General features: G+C 39.8%; 1 protein-coding gene across 7 annotated transcripts in view; it reads left to right on the forward strand.

Annotated features, from left to right (window-relative positions):
- Positions 1-22,204, forward strand: part of SLC4A10 (solute carrier family 4 member 10) — a 302,756-nt gene that overhangs the window by 110,109 nt on the left and 170,443 nt on the right. For 6 of the 7 annotated variants that reach the window (XM_074967434.1, XM_074967433.1, XM_074967431.1 and 3 more), the window contains one exon: positions 10,635-10,716. In XM_074967434.1, coding sequence (XP_074823535.1) covers positions 10,635-10,716 — 82 coding nt within the window. Of the gene's footprint in view, positions 1-7,312; positions 7,484-10,634; positions 10,717-22,204 lie in introns of those variants that run through there. The other variant, XM_074967437.1, reaches the window with a different exon arrangement.

Genomic DNA, 22,204 nt, shown 5'->3' on the forward strand with positions numbered 1-22,204 from the left:
AGTACTACATGAAGACTGAGCTACCTTCTGTCATTTTGCCTCCCACCCCTTTTGACTATTGAAAGAGAGTTGAGACCATCTGCAACTTTTACCAACTGAGATTGTGAACACCTCCTTAGAGGGCAGGAAATCTACCCTACCTAAAGCACCACATAATCTGGCCAGTAATTAAGAAACTATCAATCAACACAATTTACTTTTCCACCCGCTGTCCAGTAACTATCTTTCCATTCCTGAGCAAACTAATTGAGAGACTCACCAAGGGTAGTCTCCAACTCAGCCTAGATACTGACAATATTCTGGACCTCTCCCAGTGAGACTGCAGGCCAAGACATGGGACGGACAGGACACTAGTGCTGCTACTGATATGGAATCTCCTTTTGGCCCTGGATAAAATTATTACATCCACATTCATACTGTTGGCCTTCTCTGCAGCAGTTGACATGGCTGATCATGGAATCCTGTGGTCCCATCTCAGAGATGTGGCTAGTGCTAATGAGATCACATTGAGATGATTTCAGTTGTTCCTCTCCGACTGCAACCAGAGAGTTATAATAGGTGTGTCCATCTGGGGAATGCTGACCTGTGGTGTCCCATAGGGATGTGTTCTCATTTCCACCATTGTCAACAACTGTGAGAATCCAGGAGAGAAAAATGTAAAACAGTGTGGGGTAAAATGTCAGTATTATGCTGATGACCCAGTTTCACATTATCTTCACAATAGAGACAAGCAGCACCATCTACCAGCTGTTCAAGGGCCTGGCTGGAACCAGAAATTGGATGAAGAGCAGTTTGCAAAACATGAATCCAGAAAAGGCTGATGTGATACTCTGGTGGGGAAAGGGAAGCATTGTGAGGAACTTAACAGCTCTGTAACAAAACTTTCAATGGGACATTGAAAAGTGCCCAAGTCACTCTTTAAATGAAACTTAGGCTCCTAAGTGCTTTTGAATATTATAACCCAAGTCTTTTTTTTAATTTCAGCCTAAAAGTGGTCTGAGGCATTTAAAACCTGGTAAAAGTGGAAGCACAATTAAAATTAAACACTAATACTCAAAACAAATATTGGAAACAACCTTAAGCCGTATGTTCTTTGTATCATACCCTAATCCATTAGCGCAACAACACTGTAAACTCTTTTGGGCAGGAAATGTTCTCTTGTTTTGTGCTTGTACAGCCTCAAGCACAATGGGATTCTAGTCCATGACTGGAGCTCCTAAGGACTGCCACATTATAAATGAAATTGTTGTTGTTATTTATTTAATTATTACATCTCATGTTCTTATCTTTTCCGTTTCATTTTCTTTAAATTATCCTATTTTCTGTTGCACAAAGGGATATGAAGAACTTGTATGTTAAAATAACACATTTGCTTTGCATAATTAAATGAATGCATTGTTTACAAAATTAACTTCCTAAAATGAATACTTTAGGCAAGAACAGCACTGTTAGATTTAATGCATTTATATACTATCATGAGATAAAATTGATCTCTTAGATGGCTAGTTCAATGATCATACATTTATTATGCCTCAACTCAGACAGTATCTATCATACGTATTTGGATGCAAGCAGCTCTGAACTTTACAGTATAACTAAGCACAGGAATAATACTTTATAAATCAGTATTTATTTGCCTCCAAGACTGCTTTGCACCAATCTAGTCTGCATTTTCTTGGTTTGATTCCATTTAGTCTCATCAAATTTATAAAAACAGTTTGTGCTTAGATTTAATTACCACAGTGATTATCCATTTTTACATGTGAAATGAGATTGTATGCTTACTATATTAAGCATGTGCTCAATCTAAGTTCACTGGCACATCAGTCCTCCAGAGCTAATGTTGATTAGTGCAGATTTTAATATCATTGTAGAAGATGGTATATCTTTACTGATACATACTGAGAATTATCTTAGCTTTTGCTGCAAAGAGAGAGAGAGAGGGCAAAGCTGTCCTCATGCATAGGACATGCAGCCCTGGGGAAGATATAAATCTGGAATGAAAACTAATTACTTTCTACTTTGCTGCACATCCTGTAGTATGCAGTATAGGGCTGGCCAACAGGAATACATGCTATACATTAGCCATTAGTGATTACTGCAGAAAACTACCGCAGAAACAATAAAATGAAAAGGATGCTTAAAATAATACTTTGGAGAATATGGATTTAATTGTATTTTAAATGTGTTTTTGATTGCTCTTTGTTGATAGGTGAATAAGAAAAGAATATAGAATATTTGATGCAGCTAATGGAACGGAAAAGCAGTTCTTTTGCATCTGAAAGATAAAATTCACAGCACTTTCCACAGCTGAAGATCTATAATGATATATACTATAAGCAATTCAAAACAATGATAATACACAGGATTACGTTCTTTTCTTGTCTCAGGAAAGAGAAAAGAATTGTAGCATCTAAAGTGTAGACACACATTGGGTGCATCAAATTAATTTGGTGTGACTGTGTCAGCTCAAGGACACTTCAAAGGACAGAGCTGAGCATGGCAGCCACCAGTGATTTCTTTACCGCAACACTGTAACATGCAGCTAAAATGAACTTTTTTTTTAGCTACTTAATACAATTTTGTAAAGGATATGTTTCACATATGCTCTTAGCAGCTCTTGAGTTCAAATAGCACACTTTTCTGTTTCTTTAATTGTGCTACTTTTTGTAAATGTCAAGCTGAAGTTAACAGAAGTGATTTTGAAACAGAAATGCCATGAAACCAAATACAGCCAGATAAATACCACACAACCAGAGCATATCTAGATAATATAACAGTAGGATACCTTCAAACTGTGAAAGCAGTCAAGTTTAGGGTAAACAATTAATATGATCATTTTAAGCATGGCTTTTTGGATACAAAGTTTAGAATCTTATAAAAATATGAGAAGGTACAGCATAGGATTTATGGTCTATGTATCTAATTTCATGGTTTCATGAAATAACATATACACTAAAATGTGTCGTTATTCACAGACATATGTTAAGTACTTATAATCATACAGATATTTAGTACCTAAAAAGACTTAATCTTACCATTTCTATGGTTGTGTTTTGTAGAAAAACAGCATTTAATGTTCTGCAATGACAGGCTTTCCTGAGCGCCAGATGGCATTTACGACTTAAGTAGGACATCTAATAATCAATAAATGGCTTATGCAGTGAAGTCGTATTAATTCCGTAATTATTTTAGTTTTGTGTCAGCAGTTGTATTGTGTGCATAATTTCTAATGAAATTCTATACAGACGAGAACCAGGTTTAAGGGAACGAAGGTTTCTGCATTGAAATATATTTTACATTAAGAAAGGATGTTGAAATAGTACACTTTTAACCTTAACATGGTCTGTATCCAGAATGTGTAAGGGTGTAATTAACAGGAATACATATGACCTGAACATCTGCAGACCTCAGTAGATTTCTATAACATTTGCTATTTTCCCAAACAATTCTGGGTTAGTCTTTTCACACAAAAAATTCCAGCTTTAGAGAAAGCAGAGTATCCAAGGAATGGAGAAGGGAAAGAAATATGCATAAAGGATATGTGAAATAGTGAGGAGGCTAAAATTGGGTGGGTAAGAGGTTGAGGTAGTGCAGGGAAAGGGATCATTTCCAGTTTCTCAAATAAAATGCATATTTTAGCTGTGTATTCAGTTTATATTTTATTTTTGTTCATAATATATTCACACCAAAATACAACGTACTAGTGTAACTGAACCTTTCAATGGAGTGGAAAATGCATTTCAATGCAACCTTTAAACCTTCTTACAAATATTGTGTGTTTATACCAATTGTTAAAACATGGTTTCCTTCTTTGACAGGGTTACTGGCCTAGTGCATAGGAGGGAAGCTGTAGACATGATAGATCTTGATTTTTAGGAAGGCTTTTGACTTAGCATTATCTGACATTCTCATAAGCAAACTGGGGAAATGAGGTCTAGATGAAAATACTATAAGGTGGGTGCACAATTGGTTGAAAGCCTCTACTCAAAGAGTACTTATCAACAGTTCTCACTCAAAGTAAGATGATGTATCAAGTGGGGTCCTGCAGAGGTCTGTCCTGATTCTGGTACTAGTCAATATTTTCGTTAATGACTTGGATAATGAAGTGGAGAGCATGTTTATAAAATTTGCAGATGATATCGTGCTGGGGACGGGATCCAAGCACTCTGGAAGACAGGATTAGAATTCAAAATGGCCTTGACAAAGTGGATAATTGATCTGAAATCAACAAAATGAAATTCAGTATGCCCTTTAGTATGGACAAGTGTGCAGTACTACACTTAGAATGAAAAAATTGAATGCACAGTACAAAAGGGGAATAACTGGCAGGGTGGTGGTATTCCTAGACAGGATCTGGGTGTTACAGTGGATCACAAATTGAACATGAGTCAACAATGTGATGCAGTTGTGAAATACCATTTCAGAGTGTATTAACCAGAGTGTAATATGTGAGACATGGGAGGTAATTGTCCCCCTGTACTCAGCACTGGTGAGGCCTCAGCTGGAGTACTGTGTCCAGTTCTGGGTGCCACACTTTCAGAAAGACAAGGACAAATTGGAGAGAGTCCAGAGGAGAGCAGCAAAAATTATAAAAGGTTTAGCAAACCTGACCTATGAGGAAAGATTCCAGAAACTTGTCCTGTTTAGTCTTGAGAAAAGAAGACTGAAGGGGTAACCAATAAGTCTTCGAATATGTTAAGGCTGTAATAAAGAGGGTAGTGATTGATTGTTCTCCATGACCAATGAAGGTAGGGCAAGAAGTAATCAGCTTAATCGGCAGCAAGGGAGATTTAAGGTAGATATTAGGAAAAACTTTACCCTGTGTAAGGGTTGTTAGCACTGGAATAGTCTTCCAAGGGAAGGTGTGGAATCCCCAATATTGGAAGTTTTTACGAGCACATTGGACAAACACCTGTCAGGGATGATCTAGGTTTACTTGGTACTGCCTCAACGCAGGATGAGTCTTGAGGTCCTGTTTAGCCCTATATTTCTATGATTCTATGTTTTGTATACTGCAGCAATCTGAGTAGGTCTGGGCACTTGAATGCAGTATTTAGGTAGTTCTTCTGACATATGTTTATACATTTATTTTTAAAAAAATCATGTCTTTATTTTGCTTTTTGTGAATTTATAAATAACATGCATATTTATCACATAGGTTTTAAATTCTGAAATGTTGTCATTAATCTGTTGTGAAGATGATGATATATATATATATATATATACATCTATAGTTCCATCACCCAGAAAAAATCTGAAGAGAGTGTGTGTGCATGCGTGCATGTGATACTTTGGTGGAAGCAATGTGATAAGTTGCATTCATTATGCAACTTTGAACATCTCATGTGGACTCTGCCTGCTAGTCCATCTTTAACTGGGACTACTACTAAGATTGCAAACTTCTGAGCAGATTACAACAGCTATTATTAAAACACAAACCTTTGTCATAGTGTACACTATCACTTATGTTGGAAAAACTTAAGTTGCTCAGGGGTATGAAAAATACTCCCCGACAGACATAAATTTTGCTGTCATAAGAGGTAGTGTGCTCAGTGCTATGTTGGTGACAGAGCTACCACCACTCGTTGAGGTGGTTTTATTATGTCTGCAGTGTGGAATGGGCAATATTCTGTTCTGAAAGAATGACAGGTTTAAGGATATTGATCTCTGCAACATATATATGATTAGAAATTAGGGCTTTACACAATTGAAAAGAGTTGATTCCCAGTTTTCCAGAGTTCTAGCATTAGAATGTCCTGGGATGTTAGGCCTTACAATTATGACATAATTGTGTATGGAAGAGCTATTTTAGATACTTCCAGCACGCTAGTTCAATCAGATCTCATGTGGGTATGTTTCACTGAGCTGGAAATTACCCTTCCAGCTTGAAGTGTAGACATACACTTAGGTTCCTGTACTGTGCTCATCATCATGCAATTGAGTACTTGCAGATAGCAGGAGACAAAAATTAGTACCAATGCAATTTTTAAAACACTTAAAAACATTTAAAAATAACAAGGAATCTGGTGGCACCTGGTAACATACAAAAGCTAGTAGGAGAACACTTCAATCTCCCTGGACTCTCAATAACAGATTTAAAAGTAACCATTCTTCAATAAAAAAACTTCATAAACAGACTTCAAAGAGAAACTGCAGAGCTACAATTCATTTGCAAACTTAACACCATCAATTTGGACTTGAATAGAGACTGGGAGTGTCTGGCTCACTACAAAAGCAATTTTCCCTCTCTTGGTATTGATACCTCCTCATCAGTTATTGGGAGTGGACCACATCCACTAGCCTTGACTAAATTGGCCTTCAACATTGGTTCTCTACTTGTAAGGTAACTCCCTTCTCTTCATGTGCCAATGTATATTTATGCATGTATCTGTAATTTTCACTCCATGCATCTGAAGAAATGGGTTTTTTACCCAAGAAAGGTTATGCCCAAATAAATCTGTTAGTCTTTAAGGTGTCATCAGATTCCTCGTTGTTTTTGTGGATACAGACTAAGGCGGCTACACCTCTGATACATAAAAATAGCTTTTTGGTAAAATATCTGGCATGTAGAAAATGTGAAGTGGTGTGGAATAAAGGACTTACTGGTATTCATTTGTGATGATGTAAATGGGTGAAATCCTGTACCCAGTGGAGTCAAGGATCAGGGTTTCACCCTAAGTAGCTCAGGTTTTTCACCCAAAGCCCTAAAGGATTCATCCTGCTCTTATTGTTTTACCCTGGATGTTTTGTTTGATTATTGTACTGTGTGTTTAAATTATTTGATTTCTAAGGAAATAATTTTGTCATAATTTTTTTTAAGGAAAAATCACAGTCTGATCATTGTATAAAGGGCATAAATGGTAAAAAAGACAGAAATTATTGCAATTTTTTTATACAAAAAAGGCCTAATTCTGGTCTAATATCAGTTTCACAGTAGTGTAACTCCATTGATTTCAATAGAATTACTCCTAATTTTCACCTATGTAAATGAGATGAGAATCAGGCCCAAATGTAAAACCTTGACAAAAATATTGTCTGTAGTTGTGCAGCAGCGATCCATTCCAGGGCATATGAGAATCTGTCTTTTTTTGAGAATGCATTTTATATATCCCTTAATGTTATGGTTTTATTGTTCTACTGCTATCTATCAAGACATCTTTACACATGGAAAATGAGCACACTGTAGAATTAAAATACTAGGCATTCTCCAGCTTCAAAGTGCTGTACAAGTATTGATTAATTATGCCTCAGAATACCACTATGAGGAAGTATTATTATCCCTATTTTACAGATGGGGAAGCTGAGACACAGAGACTAAGTGACTTTCCCAAAGCCACACAGCAAGGCAGTGACAGAGCCAGGATTAGAACTCAGAACTTTCTGGAGCCCAGTCCCAGGCTTTAAGCAGTAGACCACATTGTTCACTGAAGTCAACAAGCATCTCAATGCAATAATGGACAATTCCAAGGACTCTTACATGGTCAGTGTGTCCATAAATTTACTTGCAAACTACTCCAGTATAACAAGATAATTTGAGCAGCTTAGTCCTGGCAAATTTCTGTGTCATATAAATTGCTGAGTGTGCAGCCTCTTCAAAACAGGCTAAAAGTAAGAAAAGCTACAATGATATGTTCTAAAACTCAAGGCTTTGATATATCAGTAGCCTTAGAGCCTGGTTCTGCTCCCACTGAAGTCATTGGAAAGAGTTCTATTGACTTCCATAGAGTCATGGCTGGGTTCTTAATTATTACTGTATTTTAATTGTTTGTCTCGCTCCTTGAATACTTCACTTGAGGGCGAGAGGGGTGCTTAATAAATAAAATTATTTTGCATGTATTAAATATCACTAAGTAATCTAAAATATGCATTCCACCTTCCATGACTTTCATATGGTGGTTTTGGCCTGTACTTCCTTTTCGAGCCTCTCATTTATGAGAATATTTAAAAATAATGACACTATATACAGTTTTTCTGAAACACTAATAAAAATATTAAAAATTGAAATTAATTTCCTAATCTTTAGTCACGATGGGAGGGTGAGGGTGTGGTCAGCATTTCTGCCATTATCATTATTCACCGTAATTGTGCCAAGGATCCCAATAGCGATCAGGACCCCACTGTGCAGATTTAGTAGCCGACTCTTGGGAGGAGAGGGAATACAGGACCCGTGGATATTACCATGGTACCGAGTACAGAACGGTTCTACACGGTGCTGCATGGGAAGTCAAAAAGCCACAATGCCTGTTTAATTGGGCTTGCTCAGGTTTGACCACTGAAACAGGAGCAACATACAACTCTCAGTCTAGCTATTTTTCCATCTAATGTTAAAGGAAGATGCCCTCTTAGAAGAGAAGGAGATAAGTTGGACAAAGACTGCCTGAAGATGAAAGGCAAACATGTGCAGGAGGTGGAGGTGGGAATAAAAAAGACAAAGGTAGAATAATATGTGCAACAAGTTTATAAATAATAAATTTATAATTTTTAATCAATATTAATTAATGATTTTTTTACTTTTTACTTTATTTTAACTTGTCTATAAATAAATTAATTATAAAAACAATGTAATATGTATTAGAATTTTTCCATAATGCTGCTTCCATGGGGCCTTTTCCTAACCACAGTGAGAAGCTATTGGGTATGACTTGCACAAGAAGAGCATTACTTCTTACATGGCTGTAAGACTTGGCCTTTTGGCTTCATGCCTAACAATTCACCCCGGAGCATGACAGTATTTCAATGTGACACACACCCTGATGTGTCTTACTGCTCACAATAATGGATTCATTTTATCTATAATGTTAATATGATCGAATGACTTGTAAAAAAAACATTGTCCTAGTGCATTCAATAGATTATTAACTAACTTTAATTTATTTGGAGGCAAAATGATTTCAATAGAAGGCTCCTCTCTCCTTGTCAAATTATTGTTATCTACCCTTTTCTGATAGAGGGATCTAATAAAGGCACTGTTACCCTCTCTTTTTAACAGCTTTGTGCTGATGTAGTTCCAAGACTCTCTTATATAAAATAGCTACAGCATAATAACAGCCATTTGTAAAGGAGAGATGAATCTAGAGTTGCCAACTTTGGTTGGATGAATTCCTGGAGATTTCATTACTTAACATAATCTTGTGATTCCTGGAGACTGCAGGATAATCTTGGAGGGCTGGCAACCCTAGATGAACCTGAAGCAAAATCTTGGATCCCAAAATGCATAATGTTCAGCTCTAGATCCAACCCTTGCTGTTTCTCCTTAAAGGAGAAGGGCTCATGTGGTGCAATTTCTCTTCATGTTCCTTTTACTCTTTTCTCCATTTTTAGCTTTAAACACTGGTATTTTAAGCAACTCCTCTCACCAGGCTTTTACTAGGGCGTGCTTTTCAAATATAAAAATCAGGAAGTTCTAAATTCTAATATCACTTTCTAAGCCTCTTCCACTTGCTACTGATGTCTTGTAATACATATTCATTATATGTTAATTAATGCTTTTGTTTGTTTAATTTTTTCTCTTCATCTCATCCAGTAGCCATTCACTGATAATTGCTATCAGTCTCTTCCTTTGTAAAATGAAGATAACTGTTTTTGTAAGCACAAATATGCAGCTCCTTGTGAAACCAGCATTCAGTTTACTACCTGTGCATCATGGCTGACTTTCCAAAGGCCTAATATCTTTAGGGAATACTGGGTATATTTAATTCATTACAGATTGTATCCCAAATAACTGAAACTAGCAGCATGTCATGCTTTTTAGCTTTAACATTAGCTTTCAGAGAAGGACACAATACCAAAGTAGTCCATTCCAGCATACAATACACTTACAGTATAATATCAGAGCATAAAGCATTTACTATCATAGTATAAGTATAGTCAAAATGTAGAGTTGACTGCTTACATTATTAAAATGTATGATATAAATACAACATAAAATCAGAGCATTCAGTATACCAAAACAAACAAACAAACAAAAATAGAAGGGAGTTTGCATGCAATATATAGAATTAGAGTACACTGTGTACAGTGTAACTATAAACCATTCGTAAAGCTGAAACTAGACAAGTGAAAGCATTACTGTTCATCTAATAATTGAGACTAATTGCTTTCATGGGATTAGAATTTTTTTCACATCAACATTTTTACTGAGATTAATGTTCTCCAATTTAACCATTGTATTAACACTGTTAATGTTTATGATTTTTCTGTTTTGTGCATAGTTCATAATGTCAACCGGTTTACAGAAGTTCTTTTTCCAGAGCCAAAAATGCATGCATACAGCTGTTTCTCTAAAAGTACAATAGTGTAACTGCCTCAACTGGTCACCTCTTCCTTCATCATGTGCATAATTTTACTGGCTCATGATTTTCTTGCTTCCCAGAAACCAGAGTTTACACATCATTTCACATGGTGCCACAACAGATCTAATTTCTTCACATCAAAGCCAGTTTTAAACACTGCAGAATAAAAACTGCCATATGAAGAATAGATTTTAATATGAGAAAAGAGATTCTTTAAACCTTATGTCTGAGGGAAAAATCATATAAGTGAAAATTAAAATTATTTATACTTACACTCCAATCTTGCCAGCAGGTTACAAAAAGAAAAGACTCCTACATACATATATTTCTGTTTTGCAGAGAAATGATGAAGAAGCTGTCGTGGACAGAGGAGGCACTCGTTCCATTCTCAAAACGCATTTTGAAAAGGAAGACTTGGAAGGTGAGAGATTATTTTCCTGTGCATTTCATTGTCTATTTCTTTTCAAAGTGTTGGACACAGTTCCACTCTCATATAAACCTGTGTGTGTGTAACCCACACACCCCTCTGGGTGTGGTGTTCTGTCCCACCTAGTGGCACCGAGCCCATTTAAAGAGAGAGATAAAATGAGTTTGCTCTACAGCCTTAGCTAACAGCCAGTTGGCTTTTAGCTCATGCGGTAGAGGCTCATGCACTGAGCTTCCGCAGTTTGATCCTGACAACTGGCATCTATTGGCATTACACATGCTCATTGATTTCAATGGGTATACCAGGCTGTACATGAAGGCAAAATCTAGACCCCTATTTTTAAAGGAGGAATATTGCGTATTCCTCTAGCAACATTAAAACTTGGGTGATAGGGGATGAGATTTCCTGAGGATGTTTTAAGCCCAGATCCTGCAAATATACACCTATGTAACTTTATACAAATGAGTAATTCTTTCCAGTGAGAGTACCTGTGTGGAAAGCTATGCCCATGCACAGGGCCGGATTAACGCAAGGGCTTTAGGGGCTGCAGCCCAGGGCCTTGGAAAAGGGGGGCCCCGCAAAAATAAATCCATAATTATATACAATTCAGTGATCACCAACCCGTTGATTGCGATCGACTGGTTGATCCTGGAGCCTCTGACAGTCTATCGCAATCTCCGGGCTGCTAAAAGTCCAGCGGCTCAGCAGGGCTCACGCAGGCTGCCTGTATGCCGTAGCCCCATGCCGCTCCCAGAAGTGGCCGGCTGCTCTCTCTGCATCTCTGCGGCCCCTGGGGTGGGGGAGGGGAGGCAGCTCTGTGCGCTGCCCCCGCCCCAGCTCTGTCCCCGCAGCTCCCATTGGCCAGGAACCAGCCAGTGGGAGCTGTGAGGGTGGCGCTTGTGGGCACAGACAGCGCACAGAGACACACTGTCCCCCACCCCAAGGAGCATGCAGAGATGTGCCAGCAGCCGGCTGCTTCCGGGAGTGGCATGGGGCCACGGCATGCAGGCAGTCAGCCTGCCTGAGCCCTACTGTGCCCCTGCCCGCACCCCAGCCCCGTGCCCCAGGTCAGAATCCCCTCCTGCACCAAACTCCCTCCCAGAGTCCGCACCCCACAACCTCTCCTGTATCCGAACACTCTGCCCCAGCCCCCCTGGAGTCCCCCCCACCCAAACTCCCTCTCAGAAAGAAACTAATATAACAGCTGTTCTAAGGTAAGGAGTAGGCTATTTTGAAATAACTTAACTATATTCTACATGTTTTAAGACTGAAATGTAACCACAGGATGGCTTTATGTTAATTAAAAGGCAAGTTTAGTATAGCGTTAATAGCTTCAATGCCATAATTGAGATAATTTTGTTTTAAATTAGGGAAAAGACTTGTATACAGGGGTCCCACAAAATCTAATAGCCCCAGGCCCATAGGAGAGTTAATCCGGCCCTGCCCATTCATAAATGTTTGCAGCATTTGGGCTCCAGTAAACTGATTGGCTTCAATGCATGTCCTAAAATACATGGTTATTTCATAAAGAGCCCAGTCCTGCTATCATTGCACATTCAGGTCTCCCATTAAACAAAATAGATGTTGCATTTTAGAGTTGTGCACTGTCACTCACTTGAAAGGGCACTTTACACTACCCTTTAATGTCAAGGATTAGCAGGTAATTTAGAGATATGGAGTTCACCATATCACATTGGACTAATAATCCACTTTATCTGGTATTCTTCCTCTAGAAGTGGCCTATGCTTCAGTTTATAATGTATATATTGCAAACTCTTTCTGGCAGGGATCTGCCTTTTTATTTGTTGGCAAAATGCCCAGCATGTTTTTGGGGGCTATGTAAATAATAGATATACAAAATTCAACAGCTAATCATGATAGAAGAGTCAAATCCAATTCTGAAGAATATAGGAATGTAGATATGGGGCTTGTTTCACCCAAGGCTCCATGATGGAAAAAGCTTGTGCCAGTGTAAGATACCAACAATCCCTTTGGGTGACCCAAAGCTGGCCATTATAATCAAAATGCCACCTGCCATCACTTGGAGTGAATATTCTTTTGAGTTGACAATTGAGTCCATCTTGAAAAGGAAAGGAAAAGGTGACCAAACTGAAAAATACCCTCAAATTTGGTTTGTTTCTAACCAATACAGATTTATTTTATTTTTCTCGATGAAACAAAAAAAATTCATTTGGATTGAATGAAATGTTTCTAATGTTGATTCAAAATCACACATCAAATCAAAATGGTTCAAAATTTCCAGCCTTTCTTTTTTTCTTTTGCTCAAACAATTTGCCGAATTCAACACAATTCACAAATAGTTTTGGTGCTCCACAGATGCATTTCCTCCTGCTCTAATAGCAAAAAGACACTAATGTGAAATCTCACTGAAAATTTGAAGAATTATTTTGCGTCCAAGAACATTTCGGAAACTGGACAAATTTTGATTGAAGAAACTTTCACTCAGTTTTAGTAATTTGGAAAACTAAAAAATCCTGCGGTTTGCCTTGGGAATCTACTACTCTTTTAAAATAATGGCACAATGTTATTAACTATGTTATAAAAATTGATTACTTGATATAGGATACTCTGATGTAGCAGCTTTTGAGAGAGATTGCTTAGAATCAACTTGATATCTTTTTAAATACATAACTGCCACTTCCAGAAATGCCAAGTGGCATAAAAAAGGTTGAATATGCTGTAAATTTGAATGATCCCATTGCTGTTAATAGAATCCTTGCTTGTCCCACAGACAAGTCCAGGCACTCTACCACCTAATTAGATGAATCAGTGGCTCTTGTAATAGAGAGTGGACATTACTCGGAAGTGTGCCTGTCTTATTCCCATCCAATGTAACTTATGATGGATTCTCTGGTAAAAGTTTACATTTTCCCTAATTATATAACATGCTTCAGTTATATTATATGTAATTACATAATTAAATACTTAATTATGTAGCTTAGTTCACTTTGTATAATTAGACAATTAGGTACATTAATTCTTCAACACATTTATTTAATTACATTTACTGTGTTTTAAAAATGTAAATAAATAATTGCTCAGTATTATAGCAGGGCACTAGTGTTGGCACTGTTAAGGGTCTGTCTGTGCCTTATTCTGTATTTCAGGGATTTATAACCTGGGTTCAAGAACTGAATGTTACTTTAGACTGAAACTTGAAATGAATTTTCTTAGGCCATGAAAGATTTCTTTCCCAACATTTTAAATAACTGGACATTTTGGAGTTTTCAGCTGTTGGTGTTGTTTTGTCAAAAAGGTTAGTTTATATTTCTGATATTTCCATTTAAAACATCGTGGGCCAGATTTTCATCAGCAAATATTTTATAGGTAGACATTTGTGCATGTCTAAATTATGTGTGTAAGAACACAGAGTACACACTTCAACTGTGCTTTTGAGAGTGCACATGTCTAGTTAAAAGCCCACTAGCCTGGTGTGCATGTAAATGGGCTTATTCACTTCAGGTATCTGTCTGCACAGTGTAAGTTCAGGAGCTTGCAGTTGGTCCTTTTTTTTCCTCAAACACTACAGCAATTCAGAAATAGATTCTGTGCAAAGCTTTGGCATTTATGTTCTCAGCACAAGTGACTCTCTTTCTTGCAGTTAATTTTCATAGAGTTCACAAGATTATGGTCAGTCACTAATATAGAGCGAAAAGAAAAGGAGTACTTGTGGCACCTTTGAGACTAACAAATTTATTTGAGCATAAGCTTTCGTGAGCTACAGCTCACTTTATCGGATGCATCTTTTTCTTTTTGCGAATACAGACTAACACGGCTGCTACTCTGAAACTAATATAGAGCAAATCCTTTGGCTGACTTACTTGAATGAAGAGAGAAATTAATCTTTAAAAACTAAGCAACAAGTCTAGCACTTCGATATAGTCACACATTGTATATGTAATCCTTCAGTCCTCATGCAGGCAAAATTCCTGTTGAAATATTTTTGTATTCACATTTAGATCAATGGGAGTTCACCTGAGGTTGATGTAGAGCTTAACAAACTATGTGCATTGTTACCGGGACTTTACATGCAACTCTGTTGCCATGGCTGCCAATACTTAGTAACATAGCACCTCCCCATAATTGCCATGAGGGGGCCTCCATCATGCTTCTGACTAAGATCTGTGAGAACAGCACTTGCCTCTGTACTCAGATCTCTTCAACCACCCATCAGTTCTCCTGTCTTCTAAACACCCTTTATAGTTACTTATGCCACCACAGGACATGATGTTGGAACCTGCTTGGTGTAATGAATGATCAACAACGACAGTCATTAACCACTCTCTCGTCACTGACCCAACCATCTGCCCACCAGGTTTTGACCTGCCAAGGTACCTGTGGTTATCTGTGAATCGGTTTCAAACAGGACAGGGCAATCATGTGGCCAGTCTCTTCAAATGGGGTTTCTCTACCCATGATGTAGATACAGTCAACATCAGACTATGTCGCATATCCTTGATGAGTGCCCTTTGACTCACTTCAATGGTGGGCTACCGGCTCTTCACCTGGCTGCTGCTGATGCTATCAAATTGCTGGGCACACTGCGCATACACTGAGAGAGACCTGAAGTAAGAATTACAGGACTGGGTACTGAAATGTTTTCATTATATAAAGGACCAGTTCCTGCACTAACCTAAATTGGGAGCAGATGTGCATGGAACAGACAAGCACATCAACAAACAGCTACGCTATTCTGGATACAGACAATTTGCTGCTGGCTGCCTTTGCTCTCTGTCTACCAGTGCTCCAGCGGTGTTCATTCTGACTAAATAACTGCTCCATGCACTGCTGGTTTGGCTCAATGATTAATAGTATCTAGATATGCCCATGACTGCTCTTAAGGGCAGAGCCTCTGCATAGATCCAACACCTTATACTACTCAGTGTTGCAGCCTGTAAGGAATTTGGAGGGAGAAGCACAAATTGGAAGTCAATATGTTTACACAAGGCTTGAATGCTAGCTGCAGTTGCAGCCTCACTGTAAATAGTTTTCTTTGTGAGACAGTTTAGTTTTAGAAACCTGGAGTCCTTTCCTGGTACTGTCCACACACATTACATGAAACATGGTGCCAGTGGAAAGTCTAGTGTCACCCACACCAAGGAAGAGAGAGTGATTACAGGGCAAAAAAAGCAGCACCTAGAAACCAAACAAACAGCCAGCATGAAGAGACTCAGACACCCAGTAATGCTGGATTTCCTGACAAAAAGCTTTGCACAATCATGGAAGCAGTGGAAGCAACAACTGAGTCTGTTTAGGGAGCTGACCATGAGGGATAAAGATGAGAAAATGAAGATAAAACTTTTTTTTTTACTGTCTCATTGCAGAAAAGGGGCAATAAGTGAACACTGTTGCCAGGAATAATGACTGAAACATTGGAACAGCTGATAAGAGTCTGAGTATTGTGACCCTTGACAAAATGAGACTATAGAGAGATACTGTTCTCTTACCTAAAAAGAAAAGGAGTACTTGTGGCACCTTAGAGACTAACAAATTTATTTGAGCATAAGTTTTCACGAGTGACAGCTCATTTCATCGGATGCATTCAGTGGAAAATACGTGGGGAGATTTATATACACAGAGAACATGAAACAATGGGTGTTATCATACACACTGTAAGGAGAGTGATCAGGAAAGGTGAGCTAATACCAGCAGGAGAGCCGGGGGGGGAGGGGGAAGAAACCTTTTATAGTGATAATCAAGGTGGGCCATTTCCAGCAGTTGACAAGAACGTCTGAGGAACAGTGTTGGGGGGGGGGGGGGGGAATAAACATGGGGAAATAGTTTTACTTTGTGTAATGACCCATCCACTCCCAGTCTCTATTCAAGCCTAAGTTAATTGTATCCAGTTTGCAAATTAATTCCAATTCAGCAGTCTCTCGTTGGAGTGTGTTTTTGAAGTCTTTTCGTTGTAATATTGCGACTTTTAGGGCTGTAATCGAGTGACCAGAGAGATTGAAGTGTTCTCCGACTGGTTTATGAATGTTATAATTCTTGACATCTGATTTGTGTCCATTTATTCTTTTACGTAGACACTGTCCAGTTTGACCAATGTACATGGCAGAGGGGCATTGCTGGCACACGATGGCATATATCACATTGGTAGATGTGCAGGTGAACGAACCTCTGATAGTGTGGCTGATGTGATTAGGCCCTATGATGGTGTCCCCTGAATATATATGTGGACACAGTTGGCAATGGGCTTTGTTGCAAGGATAGGTTCCTGGGTTAGTGGTTCTGTTGTGTGGTATGTGGTTGCTGGTGAGTATTTGCTTGGTTGGGGGGCTGTCTGTAAGCAAGGACTGTCCTGTCTCCCAAGATCTGTGAGAGTGATGGGTCGTCCTTCAGGATAGGTTGTAGATCCTTGAGGATGCGTTGGAGAGGTTTTAGTTGTGGGCTGAAGGTGATGGCTAGTGGCGTTCTGTTATTTTCTTTGCTGGGCCTGTCCTGTAGTAGGTAACTTCTGGGTACTCTTCTGGCTCTGTCAATCTGTTTCTTCACTTCAGCAGGTGGGTACTGTAGTTGTAAGAATGCTTGATAGAGATCTTGTAGGTGTTTGTCTCTGTCTGAGGAGTTGGAGCAAATGCAAATGGACGCCCCATCATCTCAGGCATTGGCACCCTGACAGCAGCATTGTCTGGCTATGTAGACTCCCTCCTCAGGCCCTACGCTACCAGCACTCCCAGCTATCTTCGAGACACCACTGACTTCCTGAGGAAACTACAATCCATCGGTGATCTTCCTGAAAACACCATCCTGGCCACTATGGATATAGAAGCCCTCTACACCAACATTCCACACAAAGATGGACTACAAGCCGTCAGGAACAGTATCCCCGATAATGTCACAGCAAACCTGGTGGCTGAATTTTGTGACTTTGTCCTCACCCATAACTATTTCACATTTGGGGAGAATGTATACCTTCAAATCAGCGGCACTGCTATGAGTACCCGCATGGCCCCACAGTATGCCAACATTTTTATGGCTGACTTAGAACAGCACTTCCTCAGCTCTCATCCCCTAATGCCCCTACTCTACTTGCGCTACATTGATGACATCATCATCTGGACCCATGGAAAAGAAGCCCTTGAGGAATTCCACCATGATTTCAACAATTTCCATCCCACCATCAACCTCAGCCTGGACCAGTCCACACAAGAGATCCACTTCCTGGACACTACGGTTCTAATAAGTGATAGTCACATAAACACCACCCTATACCAGAAACCTACTGACTGCTATGTCTACCTACATGCCTCCAGCTTTCACCCAGATCACACCACAAGATCCTTTGTCTACAGCCAAGCTCTACGATACAACCGCATTTGCTCCACCTCCTTATTCTTAAATCACATTACAAAATAACTACAAATGCTTTAAATACTTTAAATAACTTCTTAATTTTACTTTTTCATAAAAGCAATTGCTGCAGATGCCCCGGGGACATTATGTGACAGTAGAGGGAGGGAAAAGATCCATACAATGGAAAATTAAAGAAAAGTGATTCATTTTTTTTAAAAAGGGGTATTAAGATCTCTCATCACTAGGATAAAGTTCACTGTGGACACCGATGAAGTGTTAATAATTTTCCTCCAAATATTACTATTCCATTTTGTGGTCCATTTCCACTCCAGTCAGGAAGAAGTTAAAGAGCTCCCCTGGACACAATCAACCCCCGCTTGGTGCATTTGTGAGTCTGGTCAAAGAGAGGGGTGCAACTCCTTAAAAGGGAGGATCCAAGCCCAGTGCAGGCCAACACAGAGAGGTAAACAGAGCTCCCTTGCCCCACAAAGCAGGGGCTGCTTAGTAGCAGAATGGCTAAAGAGACTGCCAACTGGATCCACTGGAGACATAGAGGGATCTTCTTTACTTTGTGTTCCTTTTCGTTTAGAATCCAGAGCACTCAGTCCAGGTTCTTTGGATTCTTAGGATTCTATTTCACTAGGAGGGTGATGAAACACTGGAATGGGTTACATAGGGAGGTGGTGGAATCTCCATCATTAGAGGTTTTTAAGGTCAGGCTTGACAGAGCCCTGGCTGGGATGATTTAGCTGGGGTTGGTCCTGCTTTGAGCAGGGGGTTGGACTAGATGACCTCCTGAGGTCTCTTCCAACCCTCATCTTCTATGATTCTATGCAAAGACTTATAGTTGGAGGACCACACTCTGCAACTGGCTTTATGGTGATGCCTATCACCATAGAAGGACATCTGTGCCTGCTCTCCCCTTGCAATAGCGCTCTAAAAGTACAGCCCATGACACACAGCAACATTAATATGCACTTTTACTATGAAGAGGTTGAGAAAATCAGTAGCAGCTGGGAAGAAGAGTGGCTGCTGGGAGGGAAGGATTCCTGTAGCAGGGGGAAGGACTGAGGGAAAAGTTATGTGAAAGAGCAGGTGGAAAGAGGCAAGGGAGCCAGAATGAGGGACCAGAGTGGGGTGAGTAATTGACACAAGTGGAACTCATGAGAGAGGAGTGAGTGGGAGTTGCAAGGAGCATTGGGGAGAGGCATGGAAAGCAGAAGAGACTGAGTAGGGGAAAAGGTGATAAAGAAAGAAACATCTGAGAACTGGGAGAGGAACAAAAGTGTTTCGTGTACTATGTGCTGGGTAATAACATGAAAGGAAACACTTGTAACCTAAACTGGCTCTTAATAAAGAGAACTATTTATGGCAACTTTGCAACTGCAACTAGCGTTCTAGCCATGTGCACAAAGACTGACTCCTTGGCGCCTCCTCAAATTTTTTTCTCCTGCAACCTATGCTCAATCTGTGCTCCTCCCTCCAAGTTCTATGCAGGTTGCTACATCTTTCCTTTTACAATTATTTGTGTTGTACCTTTTGGGCAAGTATTTGCTGACTTGCTGGGATTGCTAGTACATAGCTCATCCTAGGAAGATGGGTCCACCAGCCCATTGCAGCCTGTTAGGCCTCATATTCCTTCAAGCATGTTGGTCTCCAAACCAGTCCTGACTTCTTCTCTATGTTATCGCTGTTGGAAGGGGACTGCCTTCTAGTCTGTTGCTGCCTCTATATAAGCAATATAGAGGACCAACAGTGTCAGACCAGTTGGCAGCTGAGGTTCTTTCTATTTCCACCTGGTCCTAACCTTGGCCCTGTCCATCCGTGTTTGTTAGCTGTCTGCTGCTACTCCACAGTTGTCTTCAGTTTCATCTCTACTACTGTCCTATGTCTGTAGCTACTGTGTCTGTAGCTACTATAACCTGTGTCCCACTGCAGCTTGGATTATTGCCTTTTGCCATTGTTTTGTGAGGTTCTTTGATGGCTGAACCCCAAACTGCTCACCTGTGCATAATGGCCTCAGGTTATTGGCTTCTTTGTTGTAACAGACTTCTGCCTAGCTTGGTGTTCTCTTAATTGCTTCTGGGTACTGTATGTCATTCCTTCACTGGGCTGAAACTGATTACTCTTCACAGGAAGCAATGTCTTGGTTCTCCAACTCATCAGTCCCTGTGCTGGGCTACTATCTAGTTTTTGGAAGTGTGCGTTGTGATGTTCTGACATTTCCAGGTAGGGATCCCTGTCTGTTTTGCCTTTGCCATCAGTCTCTTGGCTGTCTTTACTGTGGCTCTTCTTCCTGTCACTTTGTAGGTATCCCAGGGAAGCTATTGGTGTTCATATTCCCATTTGCCACTGAGTCATTTTCATTTAGCTGAAGAGTACTGTGGCCATTGTTTGAGCACAGAGTGTCAGACAAGCTAGACCTTGCAAAATGCCCCTTCAGTTTCTGGATCATGGTTCTTGCTTGAGTTTCCTCCAGATAGTCCACCTCCCAGAAATTGGAGTAGTAATCCACTGTGACCACGTAGTTCATATCATTAAAAGTTAAAAGCTCTGTTCTGACTTTTCTGCAGGGTTAGGTTGGGATTTCATGGGGCTGTAGAATCTTCTTTTGTCAATCACTATACTCTTTACACACCTGGCACTGTTCCAGTCTCAATTGGGCCAGGCCAGACGATTTACTCTCTGGCCTCTATCCCCAGGTATGAAGCATGCACCTGTCTCATCACATCAGCTCTTAAAACTGTTGGGATTACTGCTCAGTCCCCTTTAACAATATCCCATCTTGCACACACAACTCATCCCTCACCTGGTAGTAGGAGGTAATCACCTGTGGCATTTGCTTCTTGCAATCTGGCTAACCCAGAAGTATAAATTCTTTTACTGCCTGTAATACCCCATTTTATTCAAATGCCTCTTCTTGTGTCTCTGACCATTCCCTCACTGCATCTGTGAGTGTTAACTGTCTCAAGGGCTCACAGATTTCTGATAGGTGTATGCTGAAAAGAGAATTGGCCATCTCTATCAATCACTGGATTCCCTTCACATCCTTTGCATTTCCTTAATGGCTCTAAATTTCTCAGGGTCTAGTTAGAGTGCCTCAGAAGTCAACAGATGTCTAATGTGGGAACCTCTGTTCTCCTCAGCTTCAGCTTTTCTTCATTCAGCCTAATATTCTACTCCTGGCACCATTTCAGAAGTGGTATCATGATCCTATATTGCCTTTCCCTTGACATCTCCTTCTCCTACAATAAGAATGTCATCAGATACAATCTCAATGTCTTGGAATCCGCATTTGCATTGGAACACCTCTAATATCAATTGGCATTCGTACTCAACAATATTTGCCAAAACACGTGGCAGAGTTGTCAGGTGACTGGATGTCTCATCTAGCTCAATAGGATTCCTGACATCACAAACTAACCTGGATAAACTGGGTTGTATGTCGTCAATCATTGTTCGTGTGTAGTTACTTCTTTTCAGTGCCGTTAAGTGGTTTTGATTTTGGAACAGTGCAGATGCTCAATTAACCTGCAGATTTTCTCACCACTAAATAAGTTGCTGATCCACTCTGTGCTAGTTTCAATGGGTATGATGATGCTGGCTTGCTAGTTCTGTCTTTCAGTGACTCTACCAGAGCTAATAGAACTCTGTATTTCTGTAGTCTCATGGGCTGCATGTGGGGGTCTGTTTTTAACTTCAGCTTGCCTTGAAATATGTCCTGATATTCTGCTAGAATGCTGGACAGGGCTTCCGGTGACTGTTCTCTCTCCTCTCATGTTGAGGATATTCGGGTGTTGTGCTGCAACAAAGTCATGGCTTTTCTTGCTCTGCAGTCTAGCAGTGGGTGGTACTCCTGTACGTACTATAAATTCCAAATAATGTTTCACAGGTTTCTTATGGATAGCTTTCATTTGCCCACCTATGACTTGACTTACTAGCTTTCTGTGAATCACCAAGTTGTGTGTAGGCCACAGTCTGAAAACCTCAAGTTTCTAGGATTGGTAATATGTCTGTGGAATAGAGCTGGTTGAAAATTTTTTTGTTAAACTGTTTTTGACAGAAAATTGGGTTTTCAACTAAACTATTTTCCACAAAATGTCTGCTTTCTGAGGATAGCTTTTGATTTTTTTCATTGAAAACCAAGTTGCTGAAAACCAAA

Source organism: Natator depressus, chromosome 11, assembly GCF_965152275.1.
Source record: "Natator depressus isolate rNatDep1 chromosome 11, rNatDep2.hap1, whole genome shotgun sequence".
NCBI lineage: Eukaryota > Metazoa > Chordata > Testudines > Cheloniidae > Natator > Natator depressus.